At 38.2% G+C, this 17,954-nt stretch overlaps 1 protein-coding gene across 1 annotated transcript in view; it reads left to right on the forward strand.

Annotated features, from left to right (window-relative positions):
- The window catches only part of IMMP2L (inner mitochondrial membrane peptidase subunit 2), a 950,351-nt gene that overhangs the window by 41,049 nt on the left and 891,348 nt on the right, over positions 1–17,954 (forward strand). Inside the window, exon 2 of the mRNA XM_068973196.1 lies at positions 1,537–1,673. Coding sequence (XP_068829297.1) covers positions 1,539–1,673 — 135 coding nt within the window. The 5' untranslated portion in view covers positions 1,537–1,538. The remainder of the gene's footprint in view (positions 1–1,536; positions 1,674–17,954) is intronic.

The raw sequence follows: 17,954 nt of genomic DNA on the forward strand, positions 1-17,954 counted from the left end.
AACATTAGCATATTAAAGTTTGTATATATACAAAACTGAATTTCTTATAGTTTCTTAAATAACTTATGTTTTATTTTGCTCTGAGGTCTTCATGCACACTGCTGCTTTTGCCCGAAGTGCCCAGGTCTTACCGAGAATGCCTTTTCCTTTGGGACACATTTCTTAATCATTTTCTAATGCATGCACTTCCTTGCTCCAGGCACATTGGCTCTTTTCAATGCTATTTTCCCTTGGAAATATTTATCTAAAGGCAATCTTCCCTGGCACTTTGTAACTCCTTGAGAGCAAGGACTATGTCTGCTTTTCATTTGTGTATCTCAATGGCACCCCACTCCAGTACTGTTGCCTGGAAAATCCCATGGATGGAGGAGCCTGGTGGGCTGCAGTCCATGGGGTCGCTGAGTTGGACACAACTGAGCGACTTCTCTTTCACTTTTCACTTTCATGCATTGGAGAAGGAAATGGCAACCCACTCCAGTGTTCTTGCCTAGAGAATCTCAGGGACGGGGGAGCCTTGTGGGCTGCCGTCTATGGGGTTGCACAGAGTCGGACACGACTGAAGTGACTTAGCAGCAGCAGCAGCAGCATCCAGCCCATGACCTTGTACTTATTAGAGTTTTCAGGAATTGAATTATTTGCACGTTTTTAGTACTTTGAAATGTGACCCAAGGAAATGATAAAATAACAGTGCTTGAATAGGTCACAACTACCTCAACACTTTTCTCATCTCTTCTCCTCTCCCCAATCCTTGTCCATCCATTTTCATTTCTGTCTGTTTAACCTCCAAAATGCATATGTGAAGTTTGCCCATTTTGATCCATTTCCATCACCACCACCACCAACACTACAATCCATCCTACCACCATCTCTTGCCCTAGCCCACTAGAATAATCTGGTCTTCCTGTATTTATCTAGTCCTAGTCAAGAAATAGAACGGACTGAAATTATAACCTATCACATAGTATGAATCAGTTATTATTTTGAGAAACTGGTAAATAAACTGGTCATTTATCTTCCCCAGCCAGGAGGATTCTTCACCTGTTGGACTGGGTTTAGCTGCATTTTGGTCTTGTAGGGTAGAATCTCTTGATCTCTCACTATTTTGTTTTTCATTGTACAAGACCGTTAAAGGATTGCATTAGCCCTAGAAACTCTGAAAATTAACCAAGTGGTTACAGGGCTAAGTGAGAGTTGATAATTATTTGTACTGAATTCACATGCAGTGATATTTTTTCTTGATTTCTCATATATTTCATGGTTATATTAGGATAAATTTGGCTGCCATAACATAGGCCCCATAACATTGGTTTAAACATGATGGAAAGTGATTTATCACTTAAATAACAACTTGAACATAAGCAACACAGGACAGTTACAGTGCTTCCATGGTGCTGGAGACCTCAGGGGCGATGAGTATGAAACATATTGAGATGAGGTTGCTTTTTCTTAACTCTTATTTTTCTTGCACTGTTTTTTATGTTTTCTTTCTTACCTTTCTTGGGGCTAATCTCATATTTATTTTTGTTGTGCTTTTAGGCATGGCGCAGTCCCAAGGCTGGGTGAGAAGGTACTTCAAAGCCTTTTGTAAAGGCTTCTTTGTGGCGGTACCTGTGGCAGTGACTTTCTTGGATCAAGTTGCCTGTGTGGCAAGAGTGGAAGGAACATCGATGCAGGTAAAACTGATATGACTCCTTTCTTTGAAATGCACGTTTGGTTGTTTCTCAAGCACTAGAAATGAGATTTCTGTATATTGTGTCCATGCTAGAAACTGAAAGGTTTTTAAAAGGGCTTGAATGAAATTTTAACGTTACTAAATGTCTTTATAAGGTCTTCTAATGCGGTCATATTATAAGCAATGGTGAATAAAAATAATTCTTTGATGCTTCTCTATATCTATAGTTCCCTCCCCCTTAGGAATGATAAATTGAGATTCTAAAGAAATTTTATAAAATAATATCACTTTCTGTGGCTGTGGCCTGAGATTTTAAGTTTTTTTTTTTTTAATTATTCATATATGACTGAGATCACATTTATGAGTTCAGTTGCAGGATGAATTTGTCTCCAATTCAGTTACCTGATTGTTTTACACTTGCACACATGCACTCACACATTTATGCACACACGGAATTCTGATAGGTGGAAAAGTCTACAGCACTGATTTCAGATCTTCTAGTGTATTCTTTAAGCATGTTGCTGATTAAGAAGATTAAATGCCATTTACATCGGAAAAATTTTGGAGTGGAGATTTCCAAAAGTTATACGCAAGTAGTCTCCAGTAACTCAGAGAAACTTAGTTATTCTAATGCTGATGTCTGAAACCTAGCTGTTTCAGTAAGTTTATCAACTAAGAATTTGCATTTTGTAATATAATTTGTTTTCTTCCATTATTTTGTGTATTAAGTTTATGCATTATACTAAATATTTCTATAAAACAAATAAAATGAATGTATCAACTTCTAAGAATTTAAAATGATACAGAGTAACCAGCTTACTTCCCCCCCCCCCCTTTTCTAGTCTTTAAACTAGGTGAGGGCATAGACACCAGCTTTGAAGAGTTAGAATGAAATTGCTTCGTTAAAATTGTAACTATTGTACTGAGAATCAGGTCTCTTCCTGAGTTCAGGTGCTTAGTGAGATCCTGAGTGAGTGCTTTTGGGGTGAAGTTCAGTTCAGTTCAGTCGCTCAGTCATGTCTGACTCTTTGCGACCCCATGAATCGCAACACGCCAGGCCTCCCTGTCCATCACCAACTCCTGGAGTTCACTCAGACTCACGTCCATCGAGTCAGTGATGCCATCCAGCCATCTCATCCTCTGTCGTCCCCTTCTCCTCAACTAGGGTTCTAAAGCATGTCTGCCTAAATATTTACTTATTGACTTGTGCTTCCATCATTTGAGAATGACAGGGGCCTTCTCTTGGGTTGGGGCTTCTGAGTTAAACCCTGTCTCTCATGTTTACTGTAGAGTAGGTCACCAGCTTCAAGCAAACTGGTCACTTACTTTGAATGCAAAAATATTGTAGTGCATGGGTACAGCAAACAAAGGAAGAGGGATATATAAGTGTATGGCTTTATTCCTAAATGCAGTTTAATACATTTAACAGGAACGGGTTTTACATTTCCTTCCTCTTTAATTTTAAATTCCTAGCAGCCTCATCTTAGACCCAATTCTTTGGGGAAATTAAACTTTCTTTGTTGAGGTTTTGAATCAGATTCCTCATTTGAGATTAAAACTGCCTTCTCCATAGCCATCCAGATTCCTTTTGGACCCTTTCATCCCTTTGAACCCGACAGGTATTATTTTTGGATAACAAATAATCACACAAATAATGACTTTTTTTCCAATTTTCTTAGTGCTGTCTTGTTACACAACCCTCACTATCCTGAGATGGAATTTTTCCAGAACACAAAACCTCATAATCTTGGATCTCATGATATTCCAGAGAATCATATGGCAATCATAGTTTGCAATCCTCATGCCTTTAGCCTAGTATATACTATGTTCATGACTTGTGCTCAGAGGGAAAAAACACAAGGAAATAGCCATTTTATGAAAACGCAAAGCTTATCCCTAGTGAAGAAGACAATGAAGAAAGTCTTGAATATGCCAGATCTTGTCTTTTAAAGCCTTTAGATGACAAGATCTGTCATTTAAATGCCGGATCTGTTGATTAAATAGTAAGTTTATTGCACATACATTAGAATTTCTTACAGTATTCCTGGACCACTACCCTAAGAATCAAATTTGTTACCTTGTAGTTTGTTTGGTAGGATTTCCTTAGCTGTTGGTTAGAGAAGAACAGTCTGAATTGACTTTGATCTACAGGGAAATGGATTGGAAGGCTTATGAGTACGTTGGTGGAAGGCAGGAATGTGGCAGTCATCAGGGACAACTGAAAGCAGGGACGTGAATGCTGCCAGGGTGCTCAGTCTTTTCTCTTTCAACATCTGCTTCTGCCAGCATCTTGGCTCAGTTCTCTCAGACCAGCTTTCATCTCGACTCAGGGCACATGGCTGCTGGCAGCTCTCATGCCTTTAGATGCCCAATTTCTTTACCGTCTGAGCGAGATTTCTCCTTATGCCTTAATTTCACTTTGAGAAATCTTGAAGAAGGACTGTGATTGACTCAGGTTGGACCATATGCCCTGATCCATGCAAATACAGATCAACTTTGACCAGAAGGTTAGGGTGCCATGATTGGCTTACCTTTGGACAGGTGCATACCCCTAGCCTTGTGGCTAGGAGGAATGAGAAAGCAACAACATATATTTGAATCACATTTTTCCTGTGGGCTTTCAAGGTGAGGTAGTGGTGATACTTCCCAGAAGAAGAGGAGGTGTTATTTTTGAAATAAAAGGGTAAAGGATATTCTGGGAAGAAAGGAAAAAAAAATGTATGATTATATGGTTTTATCTATCTTATAAGAATTTTAGATTACTTTTGAGGATAATAGATAATTTGTTTATACTTTCATTAGATATCACTGAATCATACTTAAAATTATTTTAGACTAGAAAATGCAGTAATGAGATATTGTTAATAATTAATTCAGCATATTTGAAGATATCTTTGCTATGCTACAGCTTTGATGAACTGAACATCTTTAGGCCATGGGGTTCAGAATTTTTGACAAAAAATTCAAAAAAATTCTTGTCTTCAAATTTCTCTAATGATGCAAGTACTAAATAGTTGGCAGGGTGTGTGGTACTCTCTGGAAATCCCTGAGCTTCCTGCAAGGCACACACCTGCTTTTATTGACTTTGAGGCTGGAAAATTATTCCCGGATTATTGTAGTTGGTTGATTTGTTGTGAACAGAGGGAGTATTCTGGATGTGTGGTCATGTCTTGTTATACCAAGGCTTAAAAGTGTGAAAGGAAGAGAGATAAAACAATAGGCAAGAAAGAAAAATCTGTGGAGAAGAAGAGGAAGGAAAATAACACAGATCAGCTGGGTGACGGAGAAAATTAAACACCCGAGACATTGAGCAGGAGACGAGAGAGGCACAGAGGATCAGTGATGAGCAGAGAGAAGGCTGCTCCTGTGAAGGAGCTCAGGGCTCCTTTTGAGGAACCTTCCTTGGAATTGTACCATTGAATGCTGACCCATCTCTGCTGCATATCTGTGTATAACACCATGAGATTTGTCACCCAGCCATCCATTCTAAATCTCAGTATTCATTGAAAGAATCTGCGTGCCATTTTGAGGGAACTCCTGTTGGAACAGGTTATCAGTCTTCATTGGAAGGATTGATGCTGACACTGAAGCTCTAACACCTTGGCTACCTGATGTGAAGAGCTGACTCATTAGAAAAGACCCTGATGCTGGGAAAGATTGAGAGCAGGAGGAGAAGTGGGCAACAGAGGATGAGAGGTTGGATGGCATCACCGACTCAATGGACATGAATTTGAGCAAACTCCAGGTGACAGTGAAGGTCAGGAGAGCCTGGCATGCTGTAGTCCATGGGGTCACAAAGTGTCAGACCTGACTTAGTGACCGAACAACAACAACCAGTCTTGAGCGTCATTCGTTGCATAGTACCTGAGTGCTGCTGTGTATTCAGGTAGAAAGACCATATGTAGTCATTTCTTTCATTTCAACTAAATGAATAATTTTGTGACTCGGGGCATTTGCACATTTGCTCGTACGGACAATAATAAAGGCACTGGTAACTGTGAGTTGGAATAGGGAATCATTTATCAAATGGCTGGTATGTGCAAAACTGCTCTTGAGGTATGGGAGTCAGATACAGATTCTGTATTCAAGGTCGTCTTGCTATAGCAGAGGTTTAAGAATTATTAATCCTAGATACTTGCCGTATCTTCAGATGAGATTTGATAATGAAGATATCAAGCTGTCAGATATTTGGTCAGTGCCTAGCACATCCGGAAATGGAAAAAAAAACAAACCCAAAACTTGTTTGGTTTAGCATACTAGTTTAGAGAATAAACCTGGAAATTTTAATTTGAGACAGAATGGTACCAGAAAAATAATACCTTGAGCCCTTTTATAGTTCAACACTATTATTTTTATTGTGGCAGCAAACAACCCCCAAATTTTAGTGGTTTATATAACATTTTTATTTCTTGCTCATTGGTCTGCAGATTGATTATAGTCACTCTAGGCTAAGGGTTTGGATCAGTCTGCTTCCTGTATCTCTTACTGTGGGCCCTCTGCTGAAGGAACAGTGACAGTCTGGGGTGTGCTCTTCTCATGGGTGAGAGTGGGACACAGGGTGAATGAAAACGCTCAGAACATCTTAGAGCCTCCATTCAGAACTTTTGCTTTTCTGTCTACATTCCCTTGGTCAAAGCAAGTCACACAGCAAAACCCAAAGCAATTAGATGGAAGTATATTCCACCCATAGGGAAGTCATGGCAAGGTAAGTTTGGGAGGATGAATTGTGAATAGGTAGGTATATCTACCACAGCCACTAGGATGCCAAAGATACATGCTAGATTTCAGAGGTAATATAAAAAGTTGTATTAACCTTTGAGTCTACCTAGAATAACCCTAATTTTTGTAGTTCAAGTCTGACAAAATTGTAATAGGTTGAAATTCTAAGTCACTGAATTCTGGAATGGATTGAAATAGCCCAGGGCCAATTGGATCTTTAGAATGACTTCTTAAAAAGGTTACTCTGCAACTTGTATACATGTTATTTAAGAAAATCCAAGAATTGAGAGTTTGAATTTCATTTAAAGTACATATAATGCCAATCTTTTGGAGTTTATTGAATGAATACTGTTATAGCAACCCTGGAAATTGGCTTTGAGTGACAAATTTTGGACTAGAGCTCTTTTTATGTCTTAAAAAAATTCTGTTGGCTTGAGGTTTAATAGGAGAAACTCATTTTCAGGATTCTGTCTTATAAAAAATAATTCTTTACTTTTAAAATACTACTCAGTAGTTCTTTTTTGAGGTTAGGTTTTCCAGTATTAATTTACACTATGACTAGAAGGATAGAGGAGGTCCATCATGAGGAGTCACAGCTAGTTAAAGGTAAGTCATCAATGCAAACAAGGTACATGATGTAATTCAATGGAAAATAGGATTCAGTTTATGAAATAGTTGATCTTTTTTGTTTTATCAAGTTATATAGGCATGTCTCTTTTATTGGATGAGACGTACCTTTAGCCATGCTCTGCACACACAGAGCACTAGCAGACGTTGTTGGTTAATGATTATTCATACTGACCTCTTCCCCTCTCAAGCCCATGAATCACTTCTACTGGCTGCTGAAAGGTTACTATGAAAGTGTATGCACCTTTTTTTTTTTTTTTTTCAAGAAGCACCACATTACTCAACATTAATTTAACTCAGGAAACAAAAGCTGATATTGCATACAGTTGAAACTACAGAGGGAATTTATGTCGGTGAGATGCAATTATTCAAATTAGAAGTTCAATCACTTACAAAGGCTTTTAGAATAAAAAGGTGCCCTAGGAATAGTTTAATGACCTCACGCCAAAGTTTTAGAATTTATTTGAGTAAGAATGCCTGAAGCAGGGTCACTGGTTCTTATAAAAGGTGTATGTCTTCTACATGCAAAATTAAGATGTAAGACAAAAAAACAACTGAAAGAAATCATTTTGTGCCACTGTCCTGTTTTTGTTGCAGTTGCCGCATAATTTTTATATAGTATGCTGTTTTTCTTCTTCCATAACCAGAGGGGAAAATGTTTGAAAACAGTGCTCAATACTGTCTCTTTACAATACTCTCAGACTTCAGAGAAAGATTTATGCAGCATAGATTAGAAAATTAGAAAATTTGAGGGGAAATAGAGTCTAATCAACATTGAGGTCTTTATTTATCAATACCACACATTCATTGGTCCAAAATTGTCGATTTTCAGTTACCTGAGAATAATGATCCTGAAGAACCTGGCTTGTAATAAACCTCTTAGACTTCTGCCTGGCTCTTTGCACTCATTGTCTGTTGCCTTCTGAGTTTAAAATTAAAAGTTCCATCAAAAAAAATAAACAAAGAGGCTGATGCTCTTTCTCTCTTTTTGTCACATTATTTATTTTATTAAAAAAATTTAAACCTAAAGCTTAATATACAATGGTTGTGGTAGTTGTAATTATTCTTTGATATTCTGAGACACTAGATATAAACAGACTCTCAAGAAAAGAGATGTATCATGATTTGCCTGCCATGGTTTAAGGTAGAGTTAGGGAGTTTTTGTTACTTGCTGAATTTGCACTTCCAAGGTGCTGGGAATTGCCTGGCACATATTTCCTGTGAAGCTGACTGCTCTGTGCTCTTACTACTTGCCCTTGGTGGGCTAGGGCTGACTTTGGGAAGCCAGGAGTTAATGTTGGAAGCCTTTATTGGCTTACATGTGTGCATTCTTCCCAAATTGTTTTTGGCTCAAAAATCTCACCTGAGGTTTTTACACCTTAGGATGTTATGCATTTTTATATAGTTCTGCAACCTGTCATTAATAGAGAATTCAAATAGATCAGTTTGCATTTATAGCAACAAACATATGTGATACTAAAACCATGAGTGAGTGATGACTTTAAAATGTTCCTTTGGAGATTTTCTCCATGTCCCATGATAGAATAACAGGGTGCTTCTGTTCAGTATAGCCAGGGTTAGATCTGTTATTTAAACATTGACTTCATAGCACTCTTTTTTATTGTTGGAGTATTTTTAGACTTATAGAAATGTTGTAAGAGTAGAACAGGTGACTCCCATGTGTTTTCTGCTCGGGTTCCCCAGCTTTCAATATTTTGCCACATTTATTTTATTCTCTTCCTCTTTCTCTTTCCTTCCCTCTGCACCCCCCGTTTATAACATATGATAGATAATATATAACATATATGCACCTATGTTTCTATGTGTATATACTCACATGTATATGTGTTAAGTTGCTTCAGTCATGTCCAACTCTTTGCGACCCTTTGGATCATAGCCTGCCAGGCTTCTCTGTTCATGGGATTCTTGAGGCAACAATACTGGAGTAGGTTGCCATGCCTTCCTCCATGGATCTTTCAGACCCAGGGATTGAACCCATGTCTCTTATGTCTCCTGCATCGGCAGGCGGGTTCTTTACCACTCACATGTATACGTGTGTGAGAAAGTTCTGTTTAGTTGCTCAATCGTGTCTGACTCTTTGCAACCCCATGGACTGCAGCACACCTGGCTTCCCTGTCCATTACCAACTCTTGGAGCTTTCTCAAACTCATGTCCATCAAATCCATGATGCCATCCAACTATCTTTTCCTCTGTCATCCCCTTTTCCTCCTGCTTTCAATCTTTCCCAGCTTTAGGGTCTTTTCCAATGAGTCAGTTGGAATGTATGAATAAATATACCCACAAACATTGCTATTGAACCAGTGGAGAGTAGATTGTATACAGTACTTCTGTATTCTCTGCTGAGTATATTCATGATGTTTGCTAATTGGCATATTACTGCTTTTCTATGTTTTTAAATTTAAAAAATGCTTAAAATTTAATATTTTATTCAGATTCATATGCATAGAACATTTGATACATTGAGATATTGATTCAAGTTCTAAATTTTACATTTGAAAAATGGAGGCCAAACATTGGAGATGATTTACATAAAGTGGCATAGCCATTAAGTTTGAGAAATGATTTGAACCAACTCTGTTAATCCTTTCCATTTTACTAAATAATAACCCACGAAAGTTGTGCTTTATGGCTGTGCTACAAGTGCCTCCTGATAGCATTCCTGGTCATAGAGATATGTTCCATTTTGATTTTTATTTCTTAAATGATGTTTTTAGTAAGTTTTTAAATTTGGGGATGGTTTTATAGTATATTTGGTATTTTAAAAAGATAGAAATTACATTTATAAGTGGGAGATGAAAGATTTTTAAATTTTGAAACTTAAGTTGATAAAAGATACCCTATTTTAAACTGAAGGCTATAGACTTTCTAAGAAGGAATTAGACAAAATTAGGCAGAGTAGACATATTGAAAGTATTTCCCATGCAGAAATCATTAAAAAGTATAAATAAAACATTAAGAATCTTTAAAAATGCATAGTGACCTTGCTGGAAGGTAAGGGAAATGATCACAGACCACAGATAAGAGTAAATACATTTCCAGAGTAGTAAGTATGCATTAAAATAAGCAGCTTTCCTATGGACATTTGTCAATACCTGGTAACTTAGAGTTTTGGTTTTAATGGCTATAAGGAGATCAGAAGACAAGGTCCTGGGTTCATACAAGGTAGTTGGAACAGGAATTCTGAATAAATTCAGGATCATGAAAGAGACACATCATTAGGGAATGAGTAAACTAAAATCAGAATCTGTTCTGAGGGAAAAGTTGTCTAGGTTCTGAGTACAGAAGAAAAGCCCTAATGTGGGATTGAGATTTGAATTCACATTCACTATAACTGAAAAACCCTAAACAAAGGTATTAATTTATAGTGGCAAGGGGTTTAGGGTTGTCTCAGGCACCTGGCAGGAGCTATCTCCAGTCCTCCTGGGCACATGCAAAGTTTGATGAGCATGATCTCACAGTGAAAACTATCATACAATGAAGTGAGTGCTACTAGAGTTAGTAACAGCCTTTAGTAGAATCAGATCTTAAAGACTTTGGATATTAGAACTATTGTCTGTTAAATGTAGCATGTTCAAAGAAATAAAAAGGAAAGTGAAAATAATGTGAAAGCAACAAAAGCTTATTTAAAATGGTCAAGCAAAGTACCATTTTTTAATCACTTGTGCTTTAATATATTTTTTAAGATGTAGAAATGGAATTGTGATTAGGTTAAAAATCCTTATCTTCTATACTATGAATCTTTTAAATTTTCAATGAAATATATATACAATAAAATATATATGTTATTATATATAATATATTATATATACCATATAATATATATTATATATATATATAACAGAGAGTTACTTTAATATGGAGGAGGAAAAGTGGAGGGAGTTACAGATGAAACAACATTGGTCATGAGTTCATAATGTTGAATCTAGATGGTGGATAACATGGTAGCTCATTATTTTATTCTGTTTCCTTTTTTAAAAAGAGGGTTTATACCCATTTTGAGTGATTTAATGATTTTTAATAAATTTATAGAGGTATATAGTCATCACTTTTTAGAACATTTCCAAGATCCCTCATACCTGTTTGAAGTTAATTCTTGGTTCCATCTTGTGTTAGGCAGCCACTGATCTGCTTTATAGATTTTCCTTTTCTGGATATTTCTTGTAAATAGATGCAAACAGTATGTAATCTTTTTGTCTGGCTTCTTTTACTTACCATAATGTGTTTTGAGGTTTATCTCTGTTGTGAGTACATGCTAAGTCACTTCAATCATTTCTGACTCTTTGTGACCCACCAGGCTTCTCTGTCCATGAGATTCTCCAGGAAAGAATACTGGAGTGTGTTGCCATGCCCTCCTCCAGGGTATTTTCCCCACTCAAGGATTGAACCTGTGTCTTTTACATCTCCTGCATTGGCAGCAGATTCTTTATCACTGAGCCAGCCACCTGGGAAGGCCTGTCTCTGTTGTACCATATACCAACTGTTTGTAAAGTTTTATTGTTGAACAGTATTTAATTGTATGGATATACCACATTGTTTATCTGTTCACCAGTCAATGAACATTTAGATTATTTCTGAATTTTCATTATTGTGAATAATGCTTCTGTAGGCATTTGTGTACAGATCTTGTAAATAGGTTCCCCAGGTGGCGTTAGTGGTAAAGAACCCACTTGACAATGCAGAAGTTGTAAGAGATGCAAGTTCCACCCTTGGGTCCAGAAGATCCCCTGGAGGAGGGCATGGCAACCCACTCCTGTATTCTTCCCAGGAGAATCCCATGGACAGAGGAGCCTGGCAGCCTGGGAGGCTACAGTCCATAGGGTTGCACCGAATTATACACAACTGAAGCAACTTAGTAGACATGCACACTCTGTAAACATGTTTTCATTTCTGGTGTTGGGCCAGGTTTTCCTTTGGTGTTTGGCTGGATTAGGACTGGTATTATAAAAATATTTTTTGTTCCCCTTGGCCATCCTTTTCCAGTCTTTTGGCTAGAAAGTGGGCTCTTCTTCAGTTTTTTTGTCCTGCCTGTTGGTATTTCCTGGTTGCAGGTTTCTCTGGCACCTCATCTAGGATGCACAGAAAGCAAAAGGGACACCCAGGGAACTCACCGCCATGTCATTCCTTATGTCCTCAGGTCCCCAGACTCCTGTATATCTTTGCACTTTTCAGAATCTTCTTGTATTTGTTAATTATGTCTGGAATGTTTTAGTTGTGAGAAAGGACCAGTGATGAATAGAGGTACACCATTTTAGAAGCTAGACCATTTTGGTCCTAGATTGTGTTTTTTATTTTTACTAGTAGTTAAATGTGAATGAGTTCTGGCCTGTGAAAAAAGACCAGAAAAGTGAGGTGCCATTTCCAGGCCTGATGCTCTATCTCCTGTCTGTTGGCCAGACAGAGGACCCAGTTGAGGACTCAGACGACAGGCGAGATGGTGAATCTACCATATAGAATGAACCTGGGTTTCTCAATGACCAGGTATAGTAAATCCACTTACTGTTGTATCATACACTGAGCTTTGGAGATTCTTTTCACAGTTAGCCTAGTTTGGTTATACAATAAGACTTAATACTATACCTTTTCCTCTCTGCTTTTTCTTGTTTTACACTTCTTTTAAAGCTAAACTCAAATTCTGTTGTTTTCATACAACTTTCCTTAATCCCATCATTCACTTCTTTGAAATCCTACAGCCCTGTAAATTTAACTTATGATTATACTTTTTTTTTTTGTATATTGTTCTCTAGTCATCTTAATCACATGTTAATACTATAAGCTTCTAAAAGATAGGGACCATATTCCTCTCACCTACCTGTTCAGGGGGATGCTGAATAACTGCATATTAAATTTGTTCTTTGAAGCATTGAAGTGTCTGAATAATTAAACCCTACAGCAATAATGATAAAATGAAATTATCATCATTAAATTTTTTTCCTTTGAATTTGAGGGTGTTTCTGCACTTTTCACCTGAACAACTTTTAGCTTCTTGATGACTCTGTCTTATTCTTTATAGCAGAAATTTTCAAACCTTTTTACCTATGACTCATATCATAGATTTTCATTGTACACACAGACACAGAACTGAAACAAAAGTTTCATGTAATAGTACTTAAACTGTAATTGCCATCATTACGTGCAATGCCGTCTGATATTTTCTATTTTGGTCGCAATCCATTAAATTGACTCATTCGTTGGTCATGACCTGTAATATGAAAAATGCTGCTTTACTGCAAGAGGGAGGATTGAAAGGGTAAAGCTGCTCAAATTGAGCTATTAGCTAAGGGCGTGGAACACGTTAGCCCTTGATTCTGAAATTTTAAAGGTGGGCTTGTCATAAGAACTTCAAGCAGTAAATGTAACACACAAAGGATAAGGAGGCCTGTGGTCTGAGAAAGCCCTTTTCGTAGTTAGTGTTGTCCTTGGATCTTTTAAATTAACACTACTTGGGTACCTGAGCCCCATTTCAGATCTATGGAATTAGAATCACTGCTGGGACCTTCGAATCTGCAGTGTGACAAGCTCTGTAAATACTTAAGTTTGAGAACTGTGGTGGTGGTTGTTTTTTTCCATAGAATTCCAGCTCTTGGGTATGACAAATTGTTGGGCGATTTACCAAGATGAGAACTACTTTTGCTTGAAAAATCCTGATTGCCTTGGTTTGTCAAGCTTTTGAATTCTCTTAGTAATTTTTAAATAGTTTTGTTTGTTTGTTGAGTTATTCACCATATACTTGGGCTACTTTTAGCTTATTTTTGTTTCTAACCTCATACCAATTGTTATATAAATTTATATTTTCATTTTTGATTTTTCTAATTAGTTTCTAAACTTTGGTTTTATTTCTTCCTCCTAATTTTACTTTTATATTATCTTCCTATTTTATTGAATCTTTAAAAATGTGTGACCTACATTTTCTAGTTATCTATTGTGAAGTGAAGGCACTCAGTCGTGTCCGACTCTTTGTGACCGCATAGACTGTAGCCTACCATAGACTGTAGCCTACGGCTTCTCCATCTGTGGAATTTTCCAGGCTAGAATACTGGAGTGGGTTGCCATTTCCTTTTCCAGGAGATCTTCCCAACCCAGGGATCAAACCTGGGTCTACTGCATTGCAGGCAGACACTTTACCCTAAGAGCCACCAGGGAAGCCCATAGTTATCTATTAATGATAGTTAACTATTAACTATCAATAATAATTAACTATTAATGATAGTTATCTATTAATTTTAAAAATTTAGTTTATTTGTTTTCCCAGCTGTGTTGTTCAGTCATGTCTGAAAGGATGTATCACTAAGTTGTGTCTGACTCTTTGTGACCACATGGACTACAGCACACCAGGCTTCCTTGTCCTTCACTGTCTCCTGGAGTTTGCTCAAATTCATGTTCATTGATTTGGTGATGACATCAAACCATTTCAATCTCTGTTGCCCCTTCTCTTCTTGCCCTTAATCTTTCCCAGCATCAGGGTCTTTTCCAGTGAGTCGGCCCTTTGAATCAGGTGGCCAAAGTACTGGAGCTTCAGCTTCAGCACCAGTCCTTCCAATGAATAGTCAGGGTTGATTTCCTTTAGGATTGACTGATTTGAGCTCCTTGCCATCCAAAGGACTCTCAAGAGTCTTCTCCAGCACCACAATTTGAAAGCATCAATTTTTGGATGGGAGATTTGTAGAGTTTTACAGTAATTGCCTCTCAATGAATCATACCTCTCTCATTGATTTATATAGTTGCCCCCACCCCCCACATCCACTCATTGACTCTGGCCTTGTGCCTTGCTAGCATCAACGGATGTTATCCAAGTGGAAACTTGTTAAGCACTTGTAAACTGGGAACATGCAAGACACTCAGGCTATGCTTCTGGAGGGGACATTGGAGGACCGAAGAGACATTTTGGCCAACAAGCCCTAGGTAGGTGCCTGACACGTGACTAGGGCCATGTTGGGCTTTCCAGTTCCATTTGAACCCCAGATGGTTATGGCCACCTGAGTGACCACAGGAGAGAGCAGCAGAGGATGTGCCCCACTGACTAGAGCCCAGATTGCAGCATCACAAATAAATTGTTGTTCTTTAAGACACAGTTTTGGACTGATTTGTTAGGAAGCAATAGGTAGCTGAAACAAAAACTGGTGTTATTAGTGAGGTGCTGACATAACAAGATCCTAATATGTGTCTCATTGGTTTTGGGACTGGGTGGCATTTGTGGGCTAGAAAAGTGGTGATGGGATTGTTGGCAGAGGCTGGAAAAATGACAACTATCATTGGAAGCTTGAAAGGTGGTGAGGAAACTGCTTTTGGAGATTGGAGTGGTGGCACCCCATTTTTATGGTACTGAAACAATTTTAAAAGCTATTACCTGCAGGAACTTAGAATATAGATCTGGGTACTGAATTTGTGAATCTAGCTGCAGATCCAGGCAGAGCATTGAAATTGTCAGTTGGGTTCTGATAGCTCTGTGTAAGGTATGGGGAGAGAGAACTGAACTTAAAGCAGAAATTAGAGGAAATACAGGGTATCCAGGAATTTCTGTGTTGGAAAATAAAACTGTCTTTAGTTCTCTCTGGCAGGCAAAAGATTCTCATAGTGAGAAGTGGTCTGGAGTAAATATCAAGTATTCTTTATTAAGACCTTAGAAAAATTTAAGATAGATCCTTTTAGCTAGATGAAAAGGATGATAAGATCATAAGAATGTTAAGGGTTTTGTGCCCTAGCAACCCAACACTTCAAAATTAGAGAAAGGTATAGTTTGAAAAAGAGGTATGGTTATAGTTTAAGGGGGAATAGAGTGAACCTCAGTTAAATGAATAGAAAGTCTATAAAGTTTTAAAGGGTTGGAATTAGCTTATACTAAAAGGGAAGGTCAGTTTTAAAAAAAAGCCTCTGGGCCTCAATTTCCTAAGAATAGAAGCATTTCTGTTTAAAAAGAACCCCAAAGCCTAGATGGTGCTAGTGATAAAGAACCTGCCTGCCAGTGCAGGAGATGAAAGAACACAGGTTCAGTCCCTGGGTTGGGAAGATTCCCCTGGAGAAGGGCATGGCAACCCACTCCAGTATTCTTGTTTGGAGATTCCCAAGGACAGAGGAACCTGGCAGGCTACAGTCCATAGAGTTTGCCAACTTGGACATGACTGAAGCGACTGAGCATGCACACAAAGCCCAGAGCCCTGGAGTTATAGACTAGGAAACCATTCCAGAGAACAGAAGTGGGCCCTAACAAAAAGAACATTTTTGTCCTTGAGGTAGGAGGCTCTCAAAACACCTGCTCCTGGATTTTAGACCTGCTGTAGAGAAATGACTTCTGTGTTTCTTCTCTTCCCTTTTAAAATTTATTGCAGTTATACTGTCCCTGTCTTTCCATTGTATGTTGGCTATTTGGGGGACAGACAGTTTCTCTTTTTGCTTTATAAACCTCTGATTCAAGATGAGCTGCATTCAACTTATACCCTAGGATTCTCACCCATATTTAGAACTGGTGCATATTATGAGGTAATAGACTTTGATCCTTTTGCAGAAGTCAGAGGAGACTTTGGGAATCCTGGAAAGGGTCCTACATGTCTGCATGTGGGAGGAATGTGATTCAATGGGGCCAGAGGGCAAGACTTTGATAGAGTGTTATGTTAACATCACCTCCCCTGTCCCCAACCCCCATAAGTCATGCCTTTTGGTTCTCAAGCTCTTTTGTAGATCGTTACCCTGACTCTTGACTTGGCCATAGGATTCCCTTTGGACAGAGAAATGATAGCAGACATTACTCAACAGAGGCTTGTTAAAGTTTACACAGTGGGGCTTGTCCTCTGACATCACTGCTGTCCCTATGACTGCAGTTGCCTGAATAATCTCAGGTCAAACTAGCTGACTAACCTCTCAGTTAGTCATTTGGTGGTGGTGGTTTGGTTGCTCAGTTGTGTCCGACTCTTGTGACTCCATGGACCGTAGCTCACCAGGGTCCTCTGTTCATGGGATTTCCCAGGAAAGAATACTGGATTGGGTTGCCATTTCGTTGCCTGGGTCAGGGATTGAACTTGAGCCTCCTACATTGGCAGTTGGATTCTTTACGGCTGAAACACCAGGGAAGCCAGATTAGTCATTTAGCATAGCCTAAATGCAGAACCAAGAATAAATAACTGAGTATTGTTTTGGAGTAGTTTGTTTTATAGCAGCAGGTGAGTAAGGATTGTTTGCTTTTGTCCCTTTCCTCTGCCACAATGGTTTTTGATTCCTTTCAATAGGTTCTTTGTTTTCTAATCCCTTCTGTTTTGTTATTGATTCCTTCCATTCTAATAGCTTTGATTTATATAATTCAGAAGTCCCATGGGCCAAAATTTCTGCTGATACCCAATCATGCTGCTAGAATGGAGTCTTTTCTCCACCCCTCCCCACCATATGATGCAGTATCAGGTTCAGCAATGAAGAGCTAAAGGGTCTAAAATCCATGGTCTTATCTTCTCAGATTTGTTCACAGATATTGTAAAGTGAAGTGACTAGATTGCTGTGCACTGTACCTGTTTGGGAGGTTGGACTTTTCAGTTATGTATGCCTGAGGAAATAATTCTAGCACCCTTCTAAAATCCTTTTAATCTTTTGAGCCAACTTCTTGATGTTGCTACATACCTTACTTTGAACTTCTTTTTAGGTCAGGAGGATGCATCAGAGGGAAACATGATTTCTTCTGGGCAATGGGGAAGGACATAGTGGTGAATAAGAAAGCCTTATTCAGTTTTATGAGGATGTTGAAGATTCATTGGTATATAGATGTATCTTGGTGTCAGTACATAGACATATCTATGTAGCTGACTTGGATTACGTATAGTAATCTGTCTTCTTGTTAATATGTAGACATGTTTATTAGCTCAATTTAATATTTCATTAATTATATATTATCTATTTCATAATTAAAACTATTCATTTGAATAGCTATCTCAATATC

Source organism: Capricornis sumatraensis, chromosome 5 (assembly GCF_032405125.1).
Source record: "Capricornis sumatraensis isolate serow.1 chromosome 5, serow.2, whole genome shotgun sequence".
NCBI lineage: Eukaryota > Metazoa > Chordata > Mammalia > Artiodactyla > Bovidae > Capricornis > Capricornis sumatraensis.